The sequence below is a fragment of the Microcaecilia unicolor genome, chromosome 3, assembly GCF_901765095.1.
Source record: "Microcaecilia unicolor chromosome 3, aMicUni1.1, whole genome shotgun sequence".
Taxonomy (NCBI): Eukaryota; Metazoa; Chordata; class Amphibia; order Gymnophiona; family Siphonopidae; genus Microcaecilia; species Microcaecilia unicolor.
The window spans coordinates 339701819-339729786 of NC_044033.1; the positions used below are offsets into that span (position 1 = coordinate 339701819).

General features: G+C 42.9%; 1 protein-coding gene across 1 annotated transcript; it reads left to right on the forward strand.

Annotated features, from left to right (window-relative positions):
* Window positions 1–27968, forward strand: ALDH8A1 (aldehyde dehydrogenase 8 family member A1). Its single transcript, XM_030198452.1, has 7 exons — window positions 1–213; window positions 6259–6406; window positions 8060–8215; window positions 19380–19529; window positions 21955–22211; window positions 22957–23118; window positions 27444–27968. Exons 1-7 carry the CDS (start codon window positions 76–78, stop codon window positions 27894–27896), a joined length of 1464 nt encoding a protein of 487 aa, XP_030054312.1. The 5' UTR covers window positions 1–75; the 3' UTR covers window positions 27897–27968.

The following is a 27968-nucleotide window of genomic DNA, read 5'->3' on the forward strand; positions in this document are numbered from 1 at the left end:
TTCTCCCCTCCTATAGACACAAAAGAGTCCAGAGGTTCCAGAGCCAAGACAGAAAGAATTACACCCTGCCTGAAGATGGCTGACCAAAAGAATTTCCTAGTACTGGAGAATTTCATAGCTGGTAAATTTGTTCCTTGTACTGACTACATAGACTCTTACGATCCATCCACAGGAGAAGTATACTGCAGAGTGCCAGACAGCAGCAGCCAAGAGGTAACACATGCCCGACTACTGCTTTATTTACTTATTTATTTATTGATAAATGCTAAGTGATAAAACCTTCAAGACCTGTAGGAAAAGTTTGAACAGGCAGACAAACTGTCAATAACTGAAACAGATAATTACTTAGGGGCCCTTTTACTAAGCTGCATGTTATTAGGTACTAACATGCAGCTTAAAATGGCGTACCACGGGACAAGCTCAGGCATTCTGCGGTCACTGCCAAATCTGCCAACTGCATGCTAAAAATATATTTATAATTTTTTTTTTTGAAGGGGTGTTTCAGGGGCAGAGAGTGGGTGTTTCTGTGCTAAACAGGAGCAGCTGCATTACCATGTGCTAACTAGTTAGCACAGGATTACTGTGTGAGCACTTACTGCCTACTGAATGGGTGGCAGTAACTGCTTGCGTGGTAATTTTAATGGCGTCATTAGAGCGTGGCCATTAATTTAAAAAAAATAGAAAATCAGCCATTTTCTGGCAGAGGTAAAAATGGCCTTAGTGTGCAGGAAAAACCAGCACAAAGGCATGCTAAGACCACAAGGCCGAACCAATTTACAGTCAATTTGGTTATTTTCTTTGTTTCATGTGGGTTCTAATTCTAGTTTAGTATGTGTATTTTTTGTGTCATTTTCGTCGCTTTTCTATGAAGTGGTTCAGAGAAAAGCGGTGAAAATAGTAGGGGATTTACATAGCAAGGTGTTTGTGGAGAGACTTACTGACCTAAACACGTATACCCTGGAGGAAAGGAGAAACAGGGGTGATGTGATACAGGCGGTCAAATATTTGAAAGGCATTCATTCACAAACAAACCTTTTCAAGACATGGGAAGGTGGTAGAACCAGAGGGCATGAATTGAGGATGAAAGGGAGCTGACTGAGGAATAATGTCAGGAAGTATTTTTTCACTGAGATGGTAGTAGATACCTGGAATGCCCAGAGATGAAAGCTGTAACGGAATTCAAAAATACGTGGTACAAACACAAAGGAATCCTGTTTAGAAGGATCGGATCCAAAGAAGCTTAGCAGAGATTAAGAAGGAAAGCCTGTGCTGGGCAGACTTCTATGGTCTGTGCAGTGATCGAGGCTGAATAGAGTGGATGGGCTGGAGTGGAGCTATTCAGGGGCTTTGACAACAACTTCAGAAATTTTAGAACAAAGGCAGTGCCGGGCAGACTTCTACGGTCTATGTCCTAAAAATGGCAAGGATAAATGAAGATCAGGTATACATATAATGTATCACTTCATACCATATGTAATGAGTTTATCTTATTGGGCAGACTGGATGGACCATACAGGTCTTTATCTGTCGTCATCTACTATGTTACATTAGAAATTGTTAAATTAGTATCAAAGCTGCCAAGTTAACCCAGTTCAGGAGGGAATCTTTTTGGTAAGTCCTGATTTTGAACTTACTTCTCAAAGCAGTGTGGGATTTGTAGTCCTCAACTCTACACATTGAAATCGGTGCTGCATATCTGATAATACTCCAGGATTAGGCTATTTGGAATCCAGGTCTGGTTTAAAACCCTATTCTGATAATAGGGTGAGGTGTATAAAGTGGATACTTAAGTCTGACAATCCGAAGTTTCTCAAAGTCAGGTCCCTACCCATCATCAAAAAGGGAGTACATCCATGTAATGGAGCCCACAATGGATTCCAAAGTATGAAGCCCCTCCCCAAAGATCTATTAACTGAGGGCATTCTAGAAACATGTGAATCCAAGTTCCCCTACCAGCTACACACTTCTCACATGCATCATCTGGCCACATATGAGTGGAGGGGAAGAGTGGCCTGGTGGTTACAGCACCAGTCTTGACATTCAGAGGTGGCTGGTTCAAATCCCACTGCTGCTGCTTGTGATCTTGGGCAAGTCACTTAGCTCTCCATTGTCTCAGGTAAAAACTTAGATTGTGAACCTTCCAGGGACAGGGAAATACCCAGTGTACCTGAATGGTAACTCACCTTGAGCTACTACTGAAAAGGTGTGAGCAAAATCAAATAAACATAGAGAGTCTCTTTCTCCTCACTTTGGTAATGTAAGACCTGTGTAATAGTTTAAATTGAATTTATTGGAGGTCAGCATTCTTAATTCGAGACCAAAGTTGAAAAAAAGGAGCTCAAGAATCCTCACTCATATCTCTGGACCTTTCTAGGGCCAGATGTACATGGAGTTCACCTGCTCTCAGACCATGCTGTACCAATTTGAAAGTGTGTTTGTTTTATGGGAGACCTCCAGGAATACCTGTCAGCATTTGTCCATAATGATATAGAGGACTCCTGCATCAGTGTGGCACAATAGTGTCTGGCCTGCATGTATTGTAGAACATAGGAATTAGGCAGACCCCAGCAGAACTTAACCTGATCAAAAGAGAGTAGTTGACTCCCATTCACTTGAATAAAATCCCCCACAGCAATGCACCCACCAGCGGCCCATTCTTTAAATTTGGGGAAGGACAATCCAGGGGTGAAATGCCTATCTACTACAGAAATAAGAAAAGTAATATAATATATGAATACCATCATATGGGGACTGACTTAAAGATCTTATGTATACTACTTTGGAAGAAAGGCAGGATAGAGGACAGAGATATTTAAATACCTCCATGGTGTAAATACACAAGAGGCAGATTTCTCAATGGAAAGGAACCTGTGGAACAAAGAGTCACAGAATGAGGGTAAAATCGGGAGTGATCGAATAAAAGATTTATGTACAAATTGGTGGACACATGATAGAGCCTCACAGTGAAGATGGTGGAAATGAGGACAATATCTGAAAACAGCATTGGAAAAGAACAGAGGATCTCTGAGAGAGGAAGGAATTGTAGGCTGAGCACTAGGTGTGGATGGGCAGACTGAAAAGACCGTACGATCTTTTTCTGCTATCATGTCCTATATAAAATGTCTTGCAATGTTGTGTGCTGTCCCGTTGATTTTGTTTCTTTTGTCTTTTTTTTTTCAGCAGTAACCTTTAGCACTGTGCTTGGTTCTTGGTAAATATTTACCAAATGCCAATTGATGATGATTAACTTGCAGCTGCACGGACTTCTCTGAAATCAGAATGTCACAGGAGCTGTTTATGAATAATTCCATCATATGAAATTCAGAACCTAAAAAATTCCATTGCAAGACATGCTTCAAACTAATGTATCCCAAAGAGCTATGCAATCATAGGGTGAAAACAGAAAAGGACAGTGGCCTGCTCCAGCCGTTGGTATGGAGAGGCAGCAGTCAATACCAGGCAAGAATTGTTCTTTAGATATATAAGAGAAAATAGGAAGACTGAAGGGTAGATTTAGTGAACAGGAAGCTCAGAAAAAGACCTAGGAAATTTTAAACAAATAACTTTGCTTGGTATTCAAACAAGATGAAAAATGTGAGGGATCAATGGCAAACCATAAGGAACTGTGGGATAAACACATTACCATTTGAGTCAGCAGAATTTGTGGTACTGGTAAAACTGAAAGTGAAAAAGACTATGGGAAACGATGGGATATATTTCAAAATACTGAAGGAGCTCAAGAAGCTGGTGGCTGCACCCCTCATGGCTCTTGAAATGGTAGAGGTTCCAAGAGTCTGAAAAAGAATAGAAATAGTAATACTGCTCCAGGAAGGTGGGAACTAAGAGGACACAGAAACCACGGACCTGTTAGCTTGATGTCACTGGCGAGCAAATTAATTCAGAACACTACTGAAGTATAGAATAACCCAATCCCACAAAACTTGTGAGCTATGGGATTTTAGGTAGAATGGTTTGCAAGGGGAAGATGTTTCCAAGCAACCTTGATTGAATTCTTTGAGTTGACCAGAATAGTAGCTAGTAGATGTTGGCTTAGAGAGGTGTGCAGCTTGAAAATTTCCATGGTAGTGTTTCTGGCCACATTTGTATTGTTTGGGGGGTTTTCAGCATTTTTTTCATTATAGGAGCAATGTCCTTAAGAGCATGTGCTCTTCCATAACAGCAATGCTCTTCTTCAAAGGTTGCACACCATTGGCAAAATGTGTGAATGTATGCACTATTTATACTTTTCACACATGCATGTGTAACCCGGGTCTCGCCTCCAACTACTAGATCAGCTCCAATCACTCACGGCCCGGGTCACAGGGAAAAACAGTCTTTTACCCTTCTCCCTATTCTTGACACCACACTCTGCTCACTCCACATATTCCACTCAGCACAGTCCATCCAGTTTGAGCTTGGGAGTGGGTCAAGGTCCAGGATAGAGTTCTGTGGATTGGGGCAGTTTAAGTGAGGGCTTTGCACAGGTATTTACCAGTTCAAGGAGCCAATGTCCTCGCTCCCCCTTCTGAAGGGCAAACCCCACACACTCCAAAGATTCTGTTTAATGCAAATTCATTTTTACTGAACGTTTCTGCAACGGGAGTCAAAAACAACATTAAACTGTACAGTAGAACTCCTCCTGTCCGGTCAAGACTGTATATCACAATCTCAAACCTCTTTTCCAACCTGATCTTTTCAGTATTTACAAATTTACAAGTACTCCTGTCCATTTACCCATCCAGGGGCTGGTAATAATCCAAGGCTGTTAATGTACTCCTCTGATTCCAATCTGCTTCCCTCAGGCACAGACTCTTCAGTCTGGCCTACTTCCAGCGATCCACTTCTGGAGCTGCACCCTAGCCTTGAACAGGCTTCCCCTGTCCAGATTCCTGCTTAAGGCTGGGTTCCTCTAGGGTTACCATATGGCCACTTTTACCTGGACATGTTCTCTTTTTGAGGGCACCGCGGGATGTCCGGGTGGGTTTTGCCAGCCTGACAGAAGTCTTGCGAGGTCACCGCTTGAACTGGCAGCCATTTTGAAGTGATGCTGGGAGCTAGAGGTCTGTGGCAGCGCTGGGCAGAAAACAGGGGGCTCTTTCCTGCCCCGAAGAGAACACTAGACCACCAAGCACGATAAAGTATGGGAAGGCAGAGGAGGGAAGGGGATGTAGATGGTGTGAGCTTTAAAAAATAGATGGGTGGAGGGAGGCTGGAAAAAAGATTGGGGAAGGGACATACATGGGGGAGAGGGAGGGAATCTGGCTTTCTTGGGGGGATTAAGATGACACTGCTGTACAGAGGCATGGTGGAGGTGTGATAGGGCGTGACAGGGGTGTGACGGGTGTCCTCTTTTTGTATCATGGCAAATATGGTAACCCTAGGTTCCCCTAACTTACCCTCAGTTCTGGCACTTCACAGTTGTCACTTAATAGGGCAGCAACCACTGATGGCCTGAGTTTAGCCACTTTGGGATCCCCCTCTCCTTCAAGGGTCCTGGCAGGGGTACAGGCAATCAAAATCTAATTCTCCCCCCAAACAGAAGCTTTTATCACCTTTAGTTCCACCTCCCTTATCAATCAGCTCTTAAACCTGTTTTCTTTCTGCAACATATTTGAACACCACTCCCCTTGTGCTTGGACCTTCGTCCCACTCAGTGGCATCCCAGCAATACCCCCAGGGACTCCAGAGAGCTGACACCAAACTCTAGTAATGCCCAAATAATGGGAGACTACACATCCATTATTGAGAAAGAGTGACCCTTCTTTGCAAATGGTGCACCCTCTTTTGAAAGAGAGCTGACTATTAACAACACATGAAGAACATGAAATTTATTTTTTTTTTTTTGGGGGGGGGGGGGGGGGGTCCTGTCACCTTCATTTGAAAATGGCATGCCATGGCATGGAGAAATGTATTTGATAATAACATAGTAAATGGCGGCAGAGAAAGACATGAATGGTCCATCCAATCTGCATAATAAGGTGGTTACAGCCACTACGAGTGGTTTTAATTTCAGTTGCAGCATAGTCATATTTATTGTCAGTATTTAATTAAACCAACAATGCAATAATGTTGCTGACAACATTTTGCTCACTATCGGCCTCTAGATGTCTCTCCCCCTCCCCCCCCCCCCCAAATATTTCAAGCCTAAACCTAAACTTGCATTTTCTATATGCTTGGGTCACTGCACATTTTACTGTCAGTGTTGTCATATAGGTACCTCATTCATTTGGAGATAATCTTAACATTGTGTCTTTAAAGATAAATGCTGCAGTTACTGCTGCCAAAGGTGCCTTTCCCAGCTGGTCTTCCAAGAGCCCTCAGGAAAGATCTCAGATACTGAATAAGCTGGCTGATCTGCTGGAGAGCCACCTGGAGGAGTTTGCACAGGCAGAGTCAAAAGATCAAGGTAAACAGCAGAGTGAATATCCAGAGTTGTTAGTACTTGCCGCTCCTAATGGAAGGCTGCATCTGAATTCCCTGTTGAACATTATGAGATTGCATATGTAACGCTGGTTTTCTTTATAATATATTACTTCTGACAATCCCTTTGCTTATTGTGTGCGGAGTTCTTGGTATAGTATGTATGTGATGGTTATGTTTTTGTTATGATTTATTATTTCGTCACTATGAATGTATTTATTGTAAACAGCCAAGAGTTCTATGGCTTGTGTGGGTTATAAATGTTTTAAATAAATAAATAAACTTTTGGACTGTTTGTTCCTCTGACCTAGGATGGATACCATCTACTGGATGCTGTTGCAGATTTCTCAACAAATACATTTACACCAAACTTCTCCTGGCTACTTGCCAAGGAGACATAGTAACATATAGTAACATAGTAGATGACGGCAGAAAAAGACCTGCACGGTTCATCCAGTCTGCCCAACAAGATAACTCATATGTGCTAATTTTGTGTATACCCTACTTTGATTTGTACCTGTGTTCTTCAGGGCACAGACCGTATAAGTCTGCCCAGCACTATCCCCGCCTCCCAACCACCAGCCCAGCCTCCCAACCACCTGCTCTGGCACAGACCGTATAAGTCTGCCCAGCACTATCCCCGCCTCCCAACCACCAGCCCCGCCTCCCGATCTTGACTAAGCTCCTGAGTATCCATTCCTTCTGCACAGGATTCCTTTATGCATATCCCACGCATGTTTGAATTCCGTTACTGTTTTCATTTCCACCACCTCCCGCGGGAGAGCATTCCAAGTAGTGGAATGCTGTCAGTGAAAAAATACTTCCTAACATTTCTCCTTTCTCCAAACTGGAGCAGAAAACCAACTTCTTTCATCTTCAGCCCTCCTCCAACAGCAGACTAGCAAAAACATTGTCTTTCCCTTGCATGTAACTCCTTTGACATTCCAAGAAAAAAAAATCCTGGCTTACATGATCCCACTGAGAATAAAATACGTTACTGCTAAACCTTAGAATCCAGTTTGTTTCTATTGTAGGTAATATAGGTCCAATGCTGCAGTTTTATCATTATACTCAAAATATGAGAAGCGTGAGTTGGTCTTTGAATTCAATATTTTGACGTGACTCTGAAGAACAGTTTTCATTTGCATCAACTATCATGCTTGCCTTTGACCTCAGGTTCTAGTCACTGCACTAAAGGCCTGTTTTTATTAGGCCTTTCTCTCCCCAAGTGATGCTCCTGTCTCATTTTATTTGCCACTTCAACCCCTGTTGCTCCTAATACCAAATTCTGTTTGATTGTATGAAAATACTGATTCAGGTTCTAAAAGACGTATTTCATTGATTTTTATGTCGGCATTGCTTCATTCTTGATCAGCTCATGGGAGCGACATCCTCTTTCCACTGTCCAAAACACTTTTGAAGGTTTCACAGACTACGCCTTGCCAATGGCAAATAAATTGACCATTAAGCAAAAGTGGATAAAGACAGAAGGATGGATGTGTCGGCTTCTGTTGAGTACTCTAGAGTGAAAAAGAAATGCCTTTAGTTTCCCAGTGAAGAAATGAGTATGCTTGATATTGGGAATGAGATACTAAGGCACCATTGTATGACAATGTGAATTTTCTTTTCTCTCTTTCAGGAAAAACAATTACATTTGCCCGCACTGTGGATATCCCTCGGTCTGTGTATAATTTCCGATTCTTTGCTTCTTCTATTCTGCACCACACTACAGAATGCACTCAGATGGATCTTCTGGGCTGCATGCACTATACTGTGCGCACTCCAGTTGGAGTTGGTAAGGCGTTCCCAAGAAACAGTAGCAGTAAAGCCCAGCAAGGCTTCCCTCGTACTGTCCTTCACATTGAGAGCTGTGCGAATGAAGGGAAGACTGTCCTCTTACTTTTTGGGCTTGTGTGGGATGTGAGAAGGATTCTTTCAACTCGAAGGCCATATGTTTGGTGGAGTTGAAAATACTGATCACTTGCAATCCTCTCTCTTCTCATTCAAAGAAATGGCATATCTAGTCCAGCTTTTGGCTGAATGAATAATAGGAGTCTTTACTGATGTAATAATAAAAGGTAGACAGTACAGTAGAAAATAAAAACCACAACAGTTAGGTACAATAAACTAGTAGACAAATAGCAGAATTCAGTACTGAGAAGGACACTTCTTGGTCTCCTCCTTCAAAGGATCCAGTTTCACTTCTCCTTGCTCCTGACTTGATGAGATCTCTGCTCCTCATCTTCAGGTTCACTGAACCTCTTGGGGATCTGTAGGGCGCAGGCTCCAAAAGCACGTGTAGCCTAGGTCCTTTGGGGTAGTGTGTTTGGTATCAGTCTCCAGGGGTGATAACACAGAATTATTTGGTGTTAGCTCAGTATGTGGGTCTTGAGGGACAGTAAGAACTACAATGCCTCAAGGCCTTCACTGAGTGACTTTGGCAAAAATGTCTCCACTTCACTCCCCTCCACAGTGTTCACTCTTTAGTGTGTTTTTGAATAAAAGTGCACTTTATTTTAGTGAAATCCCACGATTTTAAAGCGGACAGACTGGTTAGGCCTTATGGCTTTTTTTCTGCCATCATTTTCTCTGTTTCTATGAATATAAACCTGAGATCAGTTGGAAGTTTATTCCAGTTGTGAGGACTAATGGTTAGAAAATGAGCAAGATCTTGTTTCAGTAAAGTATATTTTAGTTAGTGATGGGATAGACAAGTGCTACATTCTTTCATATCTGAGATCTCAGGCCTGTAGATTTTTAAGACAGTCGACAGATAATGCAAAACATCATTCTGCAATGCCTTATGTGTCAAAAGTAAGAATTAAAATTTGATATTAAATTTTATAGGCAGCCAGTGGAGAGCTCTGATGCAATCTAATATGATGAAGCATCAGTGTGTTCGTCAACAGATAGGCAGCTTCGTTCTGTATTAGTTGCAATGCCGTCAAATATAAATGCAAGATTACGAAATAAAATGAACTGCAGTAATCAAGCCTTTTGATGACTTTTCTAAAATCGCCATTACACAGTATGAGTTTCAATTGGTTTACAAGCCATAGTCTAAAGAAAGATGACTGCCCAACTGCTTTGACTTAGGCTTTTACTGTTAGCAAGGAATCCAAGATAATAGAATGACACTCTCATATGAAGAAAAGCTAAAGAGGTAAGGGTTCTTAAATTTGGACAATGGAGTGGAGCAAGTAAACATGAATCAATTATTTACTCAATCAAAAAGTACAATAACTAGGGGACGCTCCATGAAATCATATGGTAGCACATGTAAAACAAATTGGAGAAAATATTTAATATAGCTGGGTTAAAAAAATTCCTGGAGGAAATGTTCATAAACCATTGTTAACCTCGGGGATAAGCAGTGGCTTTCCCCAAGTCTAAGTAGCATGGAATCTTTCTACTTTTTTGGGATTCTACCAGGTACTTGTGACTTGGACTGGCTACTGTTGGAAACAGCATACTGGGCTAGATGGACCTAGTATAGAAACTCTTATATTCTAAAACCCAAATTGTAGATCAGCCTCATGTCTTTAAACCCAAGGTAAGCGAGAATATCAGAGAACAGTTAGGCTGGCTCTGAACATTTAGAAATCTGAGGAATATTGTTTTTCAGTCACTTTTTCTAAATATCCAAGATGCAATAGTCTGCAGATACTACTGAAGTTAGTGGGCAATTTCATCAAAGGAGCTATAAAACAAGAAGAAAAACTGAATAGCATCAGTATAAATCTTGTAATGCACATTGAGGTCATGACATTTATGGCAAAGAGAAACCAAGTACACATTAAAAGTTGCACAGTGGATCAGGAAGTATCCAAATGGACTTACTGGTACTGCTCTGTGAACTATAAGGAAAATCATAATAAAACAGTACCAGAAGGATGGCAAATACTGCAAAAAAATTCAGTGATGGAAAATTGCAGAGATGCCACATAGAACCAGAACCTAATGAGAACAATCCTCCAACCTCTTTTTTCCTTTGTCCTCAGATTGGTTTGGTACATTACAGCCAATGCCACTGAATCAGACCCTGCCTCTCCTGGAATTTTAGTTCTCTGTTAGAAAATATTTTGATCAAGAACATTTTTGACTCATAGTACAAACTGTGATTTTGAGTTCCTTAGATTATTGTAATAATATTTCTCGTGGTAGCCGGGCTGTAACTCAAAATTGGCACATATTGGGCGTGTGTAGGCGCCTAAGCAGCTTAGTAAAAGGGCCCCTATCAAAATATGATTCAGTTTCTCAAAATTATAGAAAGCTACACTGGTTACCTATATAGGCCAGATTATGGTTTACATTTTATTATTTTCTTTATAAGACTAGCCATTGAGCCCGTTAAAACGGGCTTTTGGGTCGCCGCTGCTCCCCCCCCGAGGTCGCCGCTGCCGGTACCCCGCCCCCCCGAGTCGCCGCCACCGCCACCCCCTCCTGAGTCGCCGCCGCTGCTGCGGGCCCGTCTCTTCGCTATTCAACTTACATCTCTGGAGCAGGCAGATCAGCTGAGCTCCCATCGGCCTTCCTTCTCTGCGTGTCCTGCCCTCGAGTGACGTAACGTCAGCGAGGGCGGGACACAGGCAGGGAAGGAAGGCCAACAGCAGCTCAGCTGATCTGCCTGCTCCGGAGATGTAAGTTGAATAGCGAAGAGACGGGCCGGGTGGAGGGGTGATGGTGACTCCGGGGGGGGGGGGGTACCAGTGGCGGCGACCTCGGGGGGGAGGGGGAGCGGTGGCGACCTCGGCGGTTCCCTCCCCTTCGCGCAGTTTCCCTCTCTGTCCTGTCCCCCCCCCCCCGTCATCACTTATTGACGCGGGGGCGGGACAGAGAGGGAAATCTACTGCGCATTTGCGAGTGAGTACGGTCACTCGCCGTTTATATGTCTGATATTATCCAGCTTATTTTCGAAGGAGATTGCCGGCCATCTTCTGACACAAATCGGGAGATGGCCGGCCATCTCCTAAAGCCAGCCAAATCGGTATAATCGAAAGCCAATTTTGGCCGGCGCCAACTGCTTTCCGTTGAGGAGCCGGCCAAACTTCAAGGGGGCGTTTCGGTAGGATAGCGAAGGCGGGATGGGGGTGGGATGAGGGCGTGCATTGAGATGGCCGGCTTCGCCTGATAATGGAAAAAAGAAGGGCGTCCCTGGTGAGAATTTGGTCCACTTTATTTGGTCCCTTTTTTTTCAGGTCCAAGTCCCAAAACAATGCCCGAACTGACCAGATGACCACCGGAGGGAATCAGGGATCACCTCCCCTGACTCCCCCAGTGGCCACTAACCCCCTCTCACCCTCAAAAAAACTTTAAAAACTTTTTTTGCCAGCCTCAAATGTCATACTAAGGTCCATCGCAGCAGTATACAGGTCCCTGGAGCAGTTTTAGTGGGTGCAATGGACTTCAGGCAGGCGGACCCAGGCCCATCCCCCCCTACCTGTTACACTTGTGGTGGAAAATGGGAGCCCTTTAAAACCCACCCAAAACCCACTGTACCCACATGTAGGTGCCCCCTTCACCCGTTAGGGCTATGGTAGTGGTGTATAGTTGTGGGGAGTGGGTTTTGGGGGGCTCAGCACCCAAGTTAAGGGAGCTACGCACTTGGGACCAATTTGCGAAGTTCACTTTAGTGCCCCCTAGGGTGCCCGGTTGCTGTCCTGGCATGTGAGGGGGACCAGTGCACTACAAATGCTGGCCCCTCCCACGACCAAATGCCTTGGATTTGGCCAGGTTTGAGATCGCTGGCCTCGGTTTCCATTATGGGCGAAAACTGAGGCTGGCCATCTCAAACCCGGCCATCTCTGACATTTGGGCAGCCCCAATTGTATTATTGAAATGAAAGATGGCCGGCTATCTCGTTTTGAAAATACGGTCGGCGCCGTCCTTGGAGATGGGCGCCCCCAATCAAAAATGCCCCTCTATATAGTCTTGCTCCATCATACCTTATGCACCATTTTGTTCTATTACAAAAGTCTAGGATTACTAGATCATTGGCTTTATTTACTTTTCCATCAATTTAATAGTCAGAAAAGAACTAAACTTTTAGACACACTTTTCTCTTATCGGGCTGCTTGTCTGGAAAAGTATGTCCAAAGCATACTATTTTCCATGATAAAAACGTATCTAAGAAATTTGTATTGAATCGTATTTGATTTCCAAGGTGCAATCAGTCTGTTTTAATATTAATTGTTTTCATCTTTCCTGGAAATGACCAGTCTCTTTAATGTGATCTGCATTGAACCGAAAGGTATATAGCGGAATATAAATTTTATTGTTACGTTACGTTATGCTAGTGTGGCAAAAAAGAGAGAAGACAAAGCTCCCTCCCACTCTCTGGGTTTTGTGCTCCTACATGACAGCATCACATTTCATTATCTCCTCTCATGACACCCTAGATGAAACCATGGGCATATGCATTACCAACCAAATGGGAGTAGAGGCTGACCCAGAGACGAACCCAACACTGGAGATGGTGTGCAGTAATGCTTTTATTGTTGCAATGCACCATGCACTTCAAAACAGAAAGAGATACCGTGAGGAATTACTACTAGACCCTTGAAGTAGGCGTGCTATTGCGCTGAAACACGGACCGTGTTGGGTCCTTCTGTAACAGCAACAATAAAAGCATTACTGCATAAAAGCATCTCCAGTGTTGGATTCGTCTCTCGGTCAGTCTCTATTCCTGTTTGCTTGGATTTCCTGACGTAGAGGTTTTTCCATGCCTTTATTTTTTCATATGCATTACCAAACACAATGCTATCAGAGGTAGGGAACCCCTGCAGCACAAAAGCACCATCGCTGTTAGATACTGAGGCTTTACCCAATTAATAACCACAGAATTAATAAGGTGCTTCCCTTATTCTTGCCCAGCATTTCCAGACTACATGGTACCCACTAAAAATGAGTGACAATGCAACATCTTAAAAACCAGCAAGGAAAGGAGCCTGAGCTGGGATTTACTTAAACATAAAAACTGGTAATGTATGCCCTCCTCCCCCAACAGCATACAGTACCTATTCTGATGATTGCTGGGGCCATTCAACAGGGCTGTAGTCATCAGCCCCCTGAACCCAGTCACTAGGTATGTGTAAAATTAACTACCCCTGAAAGAAATCATAATACCGTAGATAATATTAATTGAGATAAACAGGGCTTCTGATTTTAGATTTGATATGACAAACACTGAAAAATACCACCTCTGATGCAACCCCCCCCCCACACAAAAAAACCCCGCCAACCCTTAAATTACTAAAATAGGAGGACAGTCCCTCACCCCTTCACTGTCTTCTCTTGCATCCTCCTCTCAGTTTTTGTGACTTTTCTGTGCTGTCTCCTGCCAAGTGACATAATCCTGTATATTTGATTCCACTCGTAAAAGTGCCCAGCTATAGTATCTATGATGCAAAAACACTAATAACTGAGTTTTTGACCTCCCAAACCCTCTAATTAGCTAGAAAGGAAACACCTTAATTTACAATTTATATAAACACCTAAGACTTTTAAGGTAAACAACTGATCTTATTTGTATTGATAACATTTTAACAGTGAGTGCCTGCAAGTGACATGGGACCTTTTCTCTGCTGGTGATGTCTGTTCTAATCTATCCACTAGAGGTCACTGTCACTAAACAAATGCACCCAAGAACACCATTGCTACCTAGTTATGGCCCAGAAGAGATGTTTGATTTGTTATTTATAGCCCTCCTTTATCCAAGGCGGGTAATAGAATAACATACACAATAAAAATCAACAAACAACTAATAACCACAAATACAGTGAGGTATAAATGAAATACAGGCAGATCATAACAGTTCATAAATTTGGTTCAACAAATAACTTTTTAGCATTGATTTAAAAGATGCAGCATTCTGATGTGACTTCAGCACCAAAGGCAACTTGTTCCATTCTGCAGGACCAGCTACAGAGAAGGTGCCAGTTCTAGTAATGCTCAAACGCAGATGTCTTAAATCGGGTATGACCAGGTCACACGCACTCGCTGAACGCAACAACCTTGGCAGCACATATCATTGCAGTACATTATGTAAATAAAAAAAAGAGTTGGTATAACCCCAGATGAACCAGTAGCAACAACTTAAATTTCATTCTTTGCACCACAGGAAGCCAGCTCAATTACCGTAATAAGGGGGAAATGGGACTTGATATACTGCCTTCCTGAGGTTTTTGCAAGTACATTCAAAGCGGTTTACAGATGTGAGGATGTTATAATGCCGTTGTATCACTCCATGGTGTGACCGCACCTTGAGTATTGTGTTCTATTCTGGTCGCCGCATCTCAAGAAAGATATAGTAGAATTGGAAAAGGTGCAGCGAAGGGCAATGAAAATGATAGCGGGGATGGGACGACTTCCCTATGAAGAAAGATTAAGGAAGCAAGGACTTTTCAGCTTTCAGCTTGGAGAAGAGATGGCTGAGGGGAGACTTGATAGAGGTATATAAAATAATGAGTGGAGTGGAACAGGTGGATGTGAAGCATCTGTTCACGCTTTCCAAAAATACTAGGCCTAGGAGGCATGCGATGAAACTACAGTGAGGTAAATTTAAAACAAATAGGAGAAAACTTTTCTTCACCCAACGTGTAATTAAACTCTGGAATTCGTTGCCGGAGAATGTAGTGAAGGCGGTTAGCTTGGCAGAGTTTAAAAAGGGATTGGACGGTTTCCTAAAGGACAAGTCCATAGACCGCTACTAAATGGACTTGGGAAAAATCCACCATTTCGGGAATAACATGTATAAAATGTTTGTACGTTTGGGTAGCTTGTCAGGTGCTCTTGACCTGGATTGGCCGCTGTCGGGGACCTTTGGTCTTTTCCCAGTATGGCATTACTTATGTACTTATATTTAGGTACTTATTTTGTACCAGGGGCAATTTTCGAAAGTCCATACAACAATCGTGCTTCTGCTTCACACATTTTTCTTTCCCTTCGTTTCCTCTTTCCTTTTCATTTTGTTTTCTTCTCTGAAGCTGACAGTTGTAAAGTGTGCAAGACTTGGGGCATGCCACACCCCACCCCCAACTCCTCAAGGCGCGTGACACCCCCACCCCACCCCTCAAGGTGCATCACACCCCCAACCCCCCAAGGCATGTCACACCCCACCCCCGAAGTGTGTCACACCCCCACCCCCGAGGCGCATCACCCCAACCACCCTTCCTCCTAGCAAAGGGGTGAACGGAGCAGTCACACGACTGTCGGCTCCTTTGGTCCCTTACCCCCTCTGATGTTACTTCCTGTTCTGGGGCAGAAGACTGGTGGAGCCGACAGTCATGCGACTTCTACCTGCACCCCGGGCGAACAGACCTGCCCTTGGTACGCTACTGGGCATAGCCATGAATAGGCCTGGACTGGCCTGGGCCTATCTACTTTTGCCACAGGTCAGCCCAGCAGCCAGATGCACCTTTCTATAGTTGATGGGATCCCTAAATCCCACCACCTGCAGAAAACCAGAGCCTGGTCCCAGTTCCCTAAAATGTGGCTGTTAGTGGCTTAAAGTGCTACTGCTGATTCTAGCACCTTGCACATGCTACATTCTATGCATGCTCAGTATATGCACAGAATAGAGCATGCACATGGTGCCAGCGTTGTCAGCAGCACGTTGAGCTGCTGGCAGCTGCACTTCAGGGAATCGGTCTGGCTCCATTTTTCTATAGCTGGTAAAGTTTGGGGATCCCCTCCAGCTAAGGTACCGTAACTGTATGCATATGGCATGCTCACATGTATAATGTACACAAATTGTGAGTCTATGTAAAAATAATTGGTATAATGCTCCCAAGCATATAACGCACGCTATACCAGTTTATTTTTCTAAGATACACTAAATGCCAAGCTAACACATTTGTTTTTAAAGGCTTTTCTTTTTAGGTTCTTGTAGGCATTGTAAAAAACCTGAAAACAACCTAAAAAGAAAAAAAACCTTAAAAACAAATGCGCTAATTTTGCAATTAGCACGTCTTAGTAAAAATACACTGGTATAGTGCACCTACGCATATACTCCCTAATTCTATACAGTGGTGGAAATAAGTATTTGATCCCTTGCTGATTTTGTAAGTTTGCCCACTGACAAAGACATGAGCAGCCCATAATTGAAGGGTAGGTTATTGGTAACAGTGAGAGATAGCACATCACAAATTAAATCCGGAAAATCACATTGTGTAAAGTATATGAATTTATTTGCATTCTGCAGAGGGAAATAAGTATTTAATCCCTCTGGCAAACAAGACCTAATACTTGGTGGCAAAACCCTTGTTGGCAAGCACAGCGGTCAGACGTCTTCTGTAGTTGATGATGAGGTTTGCACACATGTCAGGAGGAATTTTGGTCCACTCCTCTTTGCAGATCATCTCTAAATCATTAAGAGTTCTGGGCTGTCGCTTGGCAACTCGCAGCTTCAGCTCCCTCCATAAGTTTTCAATGGGATTAAGGTCTGGTGACTGGCTAGGCCACTCCATGACCCTAATGTGCTTCTTCCTGAGCCACTCCTTTGTTGCCTTGGCTGTATGTTTTGGGTCATTGTCGTGCTGGAAGACCCAGCCACGACCCATTTTTAAGGCCCTGGCGGAGGGAAGGAGGTTGTCACTCAGAATTGTACGGTACATGGCCCCATCCATTCTCCCATTGATGCGGTGAAGTAGTCCTGTGCCCTTAGCAGAGAAACACCCCCAAAACATAACATTTCCACCTCCATGCTTGACAGTGGGGACGGTGTTCTTTGGGTCATAGGCAGCATTTCTCTTCCTCCAAACACGGCGAGTTGAGTTCATGCCAAAGAGCTCAATTTTTGTCTCATCTGACCACAGCACCTTCTCCCAATCACTCTCGGCATCATCCAGGTGTTCACTGGCAAACTTCAGACGGGCCGTCACATGTGCCTTCCGGAGCAGGGGGACCTTGCGGGCACTGCAGGATTGCAATCCGTTATGTCGTAATGTGTTACCAATGGTTTTCGTGGTGACAGTGGTCCCAGCTGCCTTGAGATCATTGACAAGTTCCCCCCTTGTAGTTGTAGGCTGATTTCTAACCTTCCTCATGATCAAGGATACCCCACGAGGTGAGATTTTGCGTGGAGCCCCAGATCTTTGTCGATTGACAGTCATTTTGTACTTCTTCCATTTTCTTACTTTGGCACCAACAGTTGTCTCCTTCTCGCCCAGCGTCTTACTGATGGTTTTGTAGCCCATTCCAGCCTTGTGCAGGTGTATGATCTTGTCCCTGACATCCTTAGACAGCTCCTTGCTCTTGGCCATTTTGTAGAGGTTAGAGTCTGACTGATTCACTGAGTCTGTGGACAGGTGTCTTTCATACAGGTGACCATTGCCGACAGCTGTCTGTCATGCAGGTAACGAGTTGATTTGGAGCATCTACCTGGTCTGTAGGGGCCAGATCTCTTACTGGTTGGTGGGGGATCAAATACTTATTTCCCTCTGCAGAATGCAAATAAATTCATATACTTTCCACAATGTGATTTTCCGGATTTAATTTGTGATGTGCTATCTCTCACTGTTACCAATAACCTACCCTTCAATTATGGGCTGCTCATGTCTTTGTCAGTGGGCAAACTTACAAAATCAGCAAGGGATCAAATACTTATTTCCACCACTGTATATAGCGCTCAGAATTGCACGTGCAAATTTGGATGCATGCCCAATTTGTGTGCACAGTTCAATTATTGTGTTTCCTTCCTCTCCGACAGCTCCAGAGCAGCCTTAAAATTTGCTCGGTAAAGCTAGGCGTTTCTGGAGCTGTGTATCACCAGAATGCTCCTTGGGGGGGGGGGGGGGGGGGGGTTATAGTTTACCCTTTCATAACACGGGGTGGGGGTGGGGTGGGTGGGTTAGCCGGTGTGGCAGGGTGAGGGGTGTGTGGCTGAATGGAGTGGTTATGGAATGGGTGTCAGTGAGATGTGAATGTAGTAGCAGCACACCTATGGTGTGGCTGGCAGGGATTCCCAAGCCCTACCAGCTGAAAAGCTGAAAACTCCCAACAACTGTCCCTCCTGCATACCTTGTAAATAGCAGATGGCATGCAGGTAAGACAAGGAGAGACCAAATCACCTGTGAGACCTGCCCACCCAACTTGGGTCCAGGCCCACAAAGTTGGGTGTCTGGCTACGCCCCTGGCCTGTGTGTTTTTGATGCGCACTGAGGCCCCCTTTTATCACAGCGGGTAAAAGGCTGTCTCTGTTTAGAAAAAGAAATGGCCATGCAGTAAGTGATCAAGACCACTGAAGGACACAAAAAAAGCTAAGTTGGAAAGCTTTATTGTTTGACTTGTAACATCTGGGGGTTTTTTAGCCAATGATGAGGAAGTCCAACTCCGATTAAAGCATTAGTTTGCATACAAGAGGAGTTTTCTCGAGGCTTTTTCCTCCAGCCACACACACTTGTGCCACAATATATGCTAACCCTGTTATTACTCTTTAAATCATGCAGTAAGTGAACCATTTACCATGCGGTCATATCAGGGGGAAGCATTTACCGCTACCCATTGAGATGGGGTAAGGGCTCCTGTGCTAACCTGGTAGTAAACAGGCAGCACATAGCACTACCCGATTACTGCCAGATAAACACCGGTGCTACAAAAATAGAAAATATTTTTGTAGCACCGGAAATGACACACGCTGGGGGTGGGAACTACCGCTGGGCTGTTGCAGTAGCCTGGCATTATTTCCTCTTTGGTGCATGGTAAGCCTGTGGTGGGCTTATCGCCACTTAGTGAAAGGGCCCCTTAATTTCTTGAACTGGCCTAGCACAGCAACACTCAATTAAACTTAAATTCCTGCTGTTGGAAATGGCTAATCAAGAGGAGTTAACATCTCCACTGGAAGGCAAGAGAATCAGAACCCAAAGGAAGCTGGGAATGATATTTTCATTTTTTATTGTCTATAAAATTGAAATTGATTCTAGCACTGTGTTCTACATCACACTTTTGTTTCATTTTTCCAGCTGGGTTAATCAGCCCTTGGAATTTGCCTCTGTATTTGCTGACCTGGAAGATAGCGCCAGCCATTGCGGCAGGGAACACGGTTGTTGCCAAACCCAGTGAGCTGACGTCAGTCACTGCTTGGATGATGTGCAAACTGCTGGCAGAAGCGGGTGAGAGGTTTACACGTCCAAATCAGTATTTTCGAAACCTCTTTTTAAATATTTTTTTATGAAGTCTGTCAGAAGTACGTTCAAATCACAAAGGGGAGTGTCGTGGCGTTTTCAAGGCAGGATTATGGTGTGCCTAAAACTTGGATGCTTTACAGCCATAATGGAACAAAACAAAAATGACGACAAAGAGAGTCCAAATCTCCCGTAAAAAGCACCAAAAAACAACAAGAACGGAAGATGTACAGAAAGACCAAACTAAAATCACAGGTGTAAAAAAGCCAAATTTCTTTATTAAGACCCTACACGGTCCGTGTTTCGGCCAAAGAGGCCTTCTTCAGGGGTCTAAAACAAAACAAAAATACAACACATATATCATAAAAACATATATCATGCTTGATACAAAACATAATATGTAAAAGTAAGATAAAAATTATGCAAATGTCCTATAATTTTTATCTTACACAGTGGGGGGCCCAGGTCCCTTTCTCTCTCTACCTGTCACACTTGTGGTGGAAACTGTGACCCCTCCCAAGGTCACCAAAACTCTACTGTACCCACATATAGGTACCCCCTTCACCCATAAGGGTTATTATAGTGGTGTACAGTGGGGGACAGTGGGTTTTGGAGGACTCACGGGATAAGATAAGGAAGCAAAAGTGAGATGTGTGCTTGGGAGCATTTTTATGAACTGCACAGAAATGCCTTCTAGGGTGCCCCATTGTGATGTCTGGGGGACCAGTGTACTGAAAATGTTGCCTCCTCCTCTATCCCAATGGAATGAATCTCTACATCTTGCACCTATTCATTTTTTTTTTTTTCCAAAAATGGACCAAAAAACAAAACGTCCAAATTACAAAGTCTTGCTCAAAACAGTATTTAAAAAAAAAAAGAAAAGACATTTTTCTTTTTTTGAAAATGACCTTCTTTCCTATTCATATTCATATTGAAAATGCTCCTCCACGTATCCCAAATTCCTTTGGCATGTAAGTTCAAAACTAGGACTGACCAAAAAGTCTCCCGCCTGGAGCTGGGCAACTTGGCATCTATGTATGTGAGAACAACAGAGCAAAAACCCAGAGGCTGGCAGCGGAAGTCTGAATTTTGATTCTTTGTTTACAGCATTGGCTTCAGATATATGCTCACCTGCCATGTATCAATTCTCTTTCTTTTTAAGTTGTGGATGAATATTTTAATCTCTATTTATGTAAAAGCAAACAGATAGATGATGATTGTAGGTCTGGACATACTCAAAGTTTTTCCCCAGGGAAAGTCCTTTGAACTTCTTTAACTACAGAAATTTCTGATGCCCTAAAGCTCTAAGACTTTAGAATTAAAAAAAAAAGTGTTATAAAAGTATTTGTTTCATTTTTTTATATTTAAGTTTTGAGAGAGATACCCATGCCTCATCCTGTTTGTTGTCATAGCAACAAAACCTTGTTCCTATTGTTTTAAGTGTTGGATACTTTATTATACTGCCATATTAGAGACCTGTGGTCCCTTGAGGAGCCATCTCAGTGTTTAGTACAAACAGATGACATTTTATACCCAAACTCAAAAGAATCACTACTACTACTTAACATTTCTAAAGCGCTACTAGGGTTACGCAGCGCTGTACAATTAACATAGAGGGACGGTCCCTGCTCAAGGAGCTTACAATCTAAGAGACAAGTGAACAGACAGTCCGATAGGGGCGGTCAAATTGGGGCAGTCTGGATTTAGTGAATGGTAAGAGTTAGGTGCCGAATGCAGCATTGAAGAGGTGGGTTTTAAGCAAAGACTTGAAGATGGGCAGGGATGGGGCTTGGCGTAAGGGCTCTGGAAGGTTGTTCCAAGCATAGGGTGAGGCGAGGCAGAATGAGCGGAGCCTGGAGTTGGCGGTGTTGGAGAAGGGTACAGAGAGGAGAGATTTGTCCTGTGAACGGAGGTTACGGGCGGGAACATAGGGGGAGATGAGGGAGGAGAGGTAGTGAGGGGCAGCAGACTGAATGCATTTGTAGGTAAGAAGGAGAATCACTGTTGTCAACCCCCCCCCCCCAAAAAAAAAAAAAAACAGAAGCCAATCCTTAGAGGGAATAACATTACACTTAAAATGCTCAGTGACAGAGAACTTGTGGATATCCTGAAAAACCTGACTTTCTAGGTATGTCCCAAGGATTGGGTTGAGAACCACTGGTATAAATTAATGTCACTAGAAAACCCATAAAATATTACCTCCAGGTTAGGAAGGATTAAACACCTATCCTTCCTCTCGTTATAACCATGCCATAAACTTCCACCCCAAGCCACACTGTTGAGTTATAATCAAGATGGCTGTAGCTTATGAAGGAGTTGTTTCTCCATAAATTCTACCAGTCCTTTCTAAATAGATCTGTCCTTTTTCAGGGCCTCTAGAAGCATCTACAAACCTTTTTGTTTTTTTCCTAAGGTGTTCCTGCTGGAGTAATAAACATTGTGTTTGGAAGAGGCCAGCAAGCTGGAGAAGCTCTGGTTGCTCATGCAGATGTACCACTGATCTCCTTCACGGGCAGCACAGTCACTGCCCAACGTATCATTGAGAGGAGCGCTGTCCAGTGTAAGAGACTCTCCTTGGAACTCGGTGGCAAGAATCCTGCCATTATCTTTGATGATGCTGACTTGCTGGAATGCATTCCATGCACTGTGAGGTCAAGCTTTGCCAATCAGGTGGGTGGACCTAATCAAGAATCACCATAGAAATGTTTAGGAGTAATTTCTGAGTGAAGGTATGTATTGTTTGCAATACTGCAACATCCTAATCTTGATCACACAATTGTCCCCTACATCAATCTGAAAAATGCTGAAATTGTTTCATTAGTTTGTTCGTCACTACCCTCCGCATATAGGTTATTCCAGGCATTTAGCACCATCTCAGTAAAAAGAAAGAAAAACCTGAAGTAATTTCACTTTTCCTCTGAACTTTACTCCCTTTAATTTAATATGATAATCCTTTAACTATGAACGTCCTTTTACATAGAAAATGTTGGTTTCCTGTACATTATTAAAGCCTGTCAAATATTTGTGTTCCTGTTTTTCCTTGTTTTCCCCCTTTTTCTTTTCTATTGAGTACAATTTCACTTTAAGCATCTTTCTCCTCATTCTTTTCTGTCTAGTCCTTCAGGAGTTTCCGCTCTCCTGTAGATCTTGCTGCCATCAGCAAAAAAAAATGCAAACTTTACAAAGGTATTGAATAGAACTGGTCCCAAGATTAATCCCTAAGGGGGTCTTTTACTAAAGATTAGCTTGAGTTATTGGCAGCAGGGCCAAGTTTATTCCTATGGACCCTGCTGCAGATAACTTGAGTTAATCTTTAGTAAATGACCCCCTAAGGTAGGAACCAAGATTGTGTGATGAAACACAGCAAAATTATTTAGTTGAAATCATGTGAGGGTTTTTTTTTCTGATTTGACAGGGTGAAATTTGCCTTTCCACAAGCAGGATCTATGTTCAGAGGACCATCTATGATGACTTCTTGAAGAAGTTTGTTGAAGCTACAAAAAAATGGAAGCTTGGAGCCCCCTCTGATCCTACTGCTAGCATGGGAGCACTGATAAGCAAGGAACATATGGAAAAGGTAATCCCACTGAGGATCTTTCCTGAGCACTCTCACCAATTACAAATTCCTGTGAAATCTTTTGGAGGTATCTGACTTAAGATTTCTAAGGTGTGCGGTATATTGAATAGTAATTGCTGTTTTATATGTTATCGACAGATTTATGTGCTATTTCTTTTCTTAGAAAGTGAGGGTGATGTAGAATTAAGCTGGCAAAAAAGACAGGTGCACAAATTGAATTTTGTGGATAGATCAATAAAAACAAGAACAACAACAAAAAACCACTACTAAAACAATAATTTCACAATTGACAAAATTCACCTGAATCACTGGGGAAGAAGTGAAATACCAAAAACCATAAGTTGTGGTTAAAGGCTGGTCAAATTAATCATCACATACTGAAAAAATAATTTCTAGGAAATTGTTTTAAAGAATCATGTATATGATATATAAAGCATGACTGTTATGTTTCTGGGCTTATATGTTATAAGGATAAGGCATGAGCAGTCTAGCCTCCAAAGGGAAAAGGAAGCAGGTGTTTACCCTACACTGTCAATTAAAATGTTCTAATACGTATTGTGTTGACAATGTAAGTAGTATACTATCCTGCTTATTTTCAAAAGAGAAGGGCGCCCATCTTTCAACATAAATCGGGAGACGGGCGTCCTTCTCGCAAGGTCGTCCAAATTGGCATAATCGAAAGCCGATTTTTTTGACACCCTCGACTGCTTTCCATCGCGAGTTCATGGGGGCGTGTTGGCAGGATAGCGAAGGCGGGACTGGGGCGTGATTAGGAGATGTCGTCCTTGGCCGATAATAGAAAAAAGAAGGGCGTCCCTGATGAGCACTTGGCCAACTTTACTTGGTCCATTTTTTTCATGACCAAGTCTCAAAAAGGTGCCCGAACTGACCAGATGACCACCTGAGGGAATCGGGGATGACCTCCCCTTACTCCCCCAGTGTTCACTAATCCTCTCCCACCATAAAAAACAAGTTTAAAAATACTTTTTTGCCAGCCTCTATGCCAGCCTCAAATGCCATACTCAGGTCCATCAAGACCCTTCACTGGCTCCCTATCCGTTTTCGCATCCTGTTCAAACTTCTTCTACTAACCTATAAATGTACTCACTCTACTGCTCCCAGTATCTCTCCACACTCGTCCTTCCCTACACCCCTTCCCGTGCACTCCGCTCCATGAATAAATTCTTCTTATCTGTTCCCTTCTCCACTACTGCCAACTCCAGACTCCGCGCCTTCTGTCTCGCTGCACCCTACGCCTGGAATAAACTTCCTGAGCCCCTAGGTCTTGCCCCATCCTTGGCCACCTTTAAATCTAGACTGAAAGCCCACCTCTTTAACATTGCTTTTGACTCGTAACCACTTGTAACCACTCGCCTCCACCTACCCTCCTCTCTTCCTTCCCGTTCACATTAATTGATTTGATTTGCTTACTTTATTTATTTTTTGTCTATTAGATTGTAAGCTCTTTGAGCAGGGACTGTCTTTCTTCTATGTTTGTGCAGCGCTGCGTACGCCTTGTAGCGCTATAGAAATGCTAAATAGTAGTAGTAGTAGTAGTAGTAGTCCATCGCAGCAGTATACAGGTCCCTGGAGCAATTGTAGTAGGTGCAGTGTACTTCAGGCAGGCAGACCTGGGGGGGGGCGGGGGGGGGGGGGGGGGTTGGGGGGCTCAGCACCCAAGGTAACGAAGCTATACACCTGGGAGCAATTTATGAAGTCCACTGCAGTGCCCCCTAGGGTGCCCGGTTGGTGTTCTGGCATGTCAGGGGGACCAGTGCACTACAAATGCTGGCTCCTCTCACAACCAAAGGGCTTGGATTTGGACATTTTTGAGATAGACGTCTTTGGTTTCCATTATCGCCGAAAACCGAGGACGAGCATCTCTAAGGTTGACCTAAATGTCAAGATTTGGGTGTCCCCGACCGTATTATTGAAACCAAAGATGGATGTTCATCTTGTTTCGATAATACGTGTTGCCCTGCCCCTTCGCTGGAACGTCCTTAGAGATGGACGCCCTTAGAGATGGTCGTCCCCGTTCGATTATGCCACTCCACACCATACTTTATATTATTATTTGAATATTTTTACTGCTGTAACTGTCTATTGCTCATGTTTGATTTATTCTTACTGTACACAGCCTTGAGGGAATTTCTTCAAAAAGACTGTAAATAAATCCTAATAACTAACTAACTAACTAAATAAATAAATAAATAAAGCAATCACTTTGTTAGGCTAAAATGCTGTAAAAGCCAGTAGACTTCTCATAAAAGGGAAACTCAAGTCACTATTAACCTTACAATGAATACATACATTGAAACATCTAACCTAGACATTTTCACATCAAACTTATGTTCAGCACTGCTATAGGTTTAGGTGGTGGTGTTGAACATACCTGCATAACTTCAACCAGCTAAGGTTGTATATATTTAGAGGCTGAATATCACCTCTTAGATCAGTTAGGTCGCTTTTGGAACACCTCCAATTCTGCTCCCTTTTCAATACTTTTGGCCATATAACCGTTTATATGTTTAATGTTATCTCTTCAAGTGGACCATGTTTCTTTTGTTGTGTTTTTTAAAGAAGCACTCATCAGGTTGGCCCCACTACTGACCATGTAAGTCATGGATCTTAATTATTTTTTGGTGGGGGCCAGTTTGTAAAAAAAAAAAAAAATGTGAAAACCAAGATCATCATTGGATAAAGTGGCAGATGCCTGTCTATCTCCACCATCCTGTTTCCATCCCTATCCCTTCAAGCTGGTTCTCCCCCTTCTCCAATACTTTCTCTGGATGTTTGTGGTGCTGTTCTGTTTTTTCCCAGCATCACATAGCTCACAGTAAGTTTGAACTGCATGGTATTCTCTCAGTCTTGTGAAATTTTGGGGAGCACATAGCATAAACTCATCGAGAGCAGCATGGTAGAAGTACAGGAATGTCAGCAGCAAGTCTGAGGAAAAGGTGGGGGAATGTATTCTGGGGAATGAGTCAGGGGGCCACAGTTAATGTTGATGGGAGCTACCACTGACCCCGGGCCTTGCAATGAAGGATACTGGTATAAGTGCTTCTGACTATTGACCTAAATAATGATTCCTATAAAGTTCTTTTAAAGTTCTTATACAGTTCTAAAGCTTTTAGGTGATTTTTGTTACGAATTCATTGGGACACATGTGCTCCAGCCAGGAAACAAGTCGTAATAACTTCCTAGGGAAGAATAGTTTGATTCCAGTTATTAAAACTCTTGTATTCAAAAGTTCAATAAAATCTTAGCATTGGATATTTGAAAATTATGTCTTCAGACGTAAGGGTAAACTTATGCTGTTGGAAGTCAAAATAGCAAGACTCATCTTCTGATATATTGGTATCTCCAGCTTTTAATATAAGCTGACTCTAATTTAGCCATCTTGCCAACGGAGGTAAGAAAACGTTTCTCTTTACCTAAACAGTTTTTCCCCATCCCATGGGCTCTGTAATCTCCCAAATATACTTATGTCAGCTAGATATTCCTCTGTCAAGTCAGCCTAGTTCAGAGCTATTGACGAGATCAAAAATTGGAACCAAAGCAAGGCTGGTTCCTGCCTCCTTCAATTTTGCCATATCAGACATTGCTGTGGCTAGTATAATCCAAGGTGCGCCAAACTTCTCTCAGGTCAGACGAGGAACAGGTTAAATTAGAACCAGTTCACCTATCCCTTGTAATAATATTAAAGTAGTCCACCTCAACTTAGTAGTTATTGGTATTGAAATTTTCTGAAAAATAAGCTCATGGCTTTGAAGTGATGACATTTGTACCTTGTATTGGAACATCAGGAAGTTTTGGGCTGGTGTGTAGGTAAATGTAATGACAAAACATGTACTGTGTGGGAACGTTAAATCCACATCAATCAAAGGCAATAGAAATGAGTAAACATAAATGTGTTTGTAACCCACCTCTTCAACAAGGCATACAACAATGATCAACAAACATGAACACTATACATATATCCAGAAATGCCCCAATCATATTTGCTTGTCAAACTACTATCATCTTTTTTTTTCTCAGTATCATGTCACCCCCAAAAAATCTTTTGTTATTACTAATGTACATTCTCCTTAATTCTTATACTTCTCCTATATATCTCTTATTATGGTTGTTTGTTAAAATACTACAATGTTATATCATTATCATGTACCAAAACACTTCTGCCATTACTAAATGTACACTTCCTCACGTATTCCTACTATTCATGATGTATTGTAAGCCACATTGAGCCTGCAAAGAGATGGGATAATGAGGGATACAAATGCAACAAATAATAATAATAACCTCCAACATTGTGCTCTAATCAGGTAAAGAAATATGTGAAGAAGGCTCAGGCCGAGGGAGCCACCATCGTCTGTGGGGAAGGAAAGGATCCCTTAGACATGCCTCACAAAAACCGAAATGGCTACTTCATGTTACCAACAATCATTACTGGGATCAAAGACCAGTCCTGCTGCATGCAGGAAGAAATATTTGGCCCTGTGATCTGTGTGGTGCCCTTTGACACAGAGGATGAAGTAGTTGAAAGAGCCAACGGAGTTAAGTATGGCCTAGCAGCTACGATCTGGTCAAAAGACGTAGGCCGTGTCCATCGTGTGGCCAAGAGACTGCAATCTGGGCTGGTCTGGACTAACTGCTGGCTCATCAGAGAACTGAATTTGCCCTTTGGTGGCATGAAAGCCTCAGGTCTTGGCAGAGAAGGAGCAAAGGATTCTTATGAGTTTTTTACCGAGGTTAAGACTGTTACAATAAAGCACTGAAATCCTGGACATCTGTGACGGAAAAATCTTTCATGTTAAAAACCAATAAATAACTTCAATGCTTTATTTCTA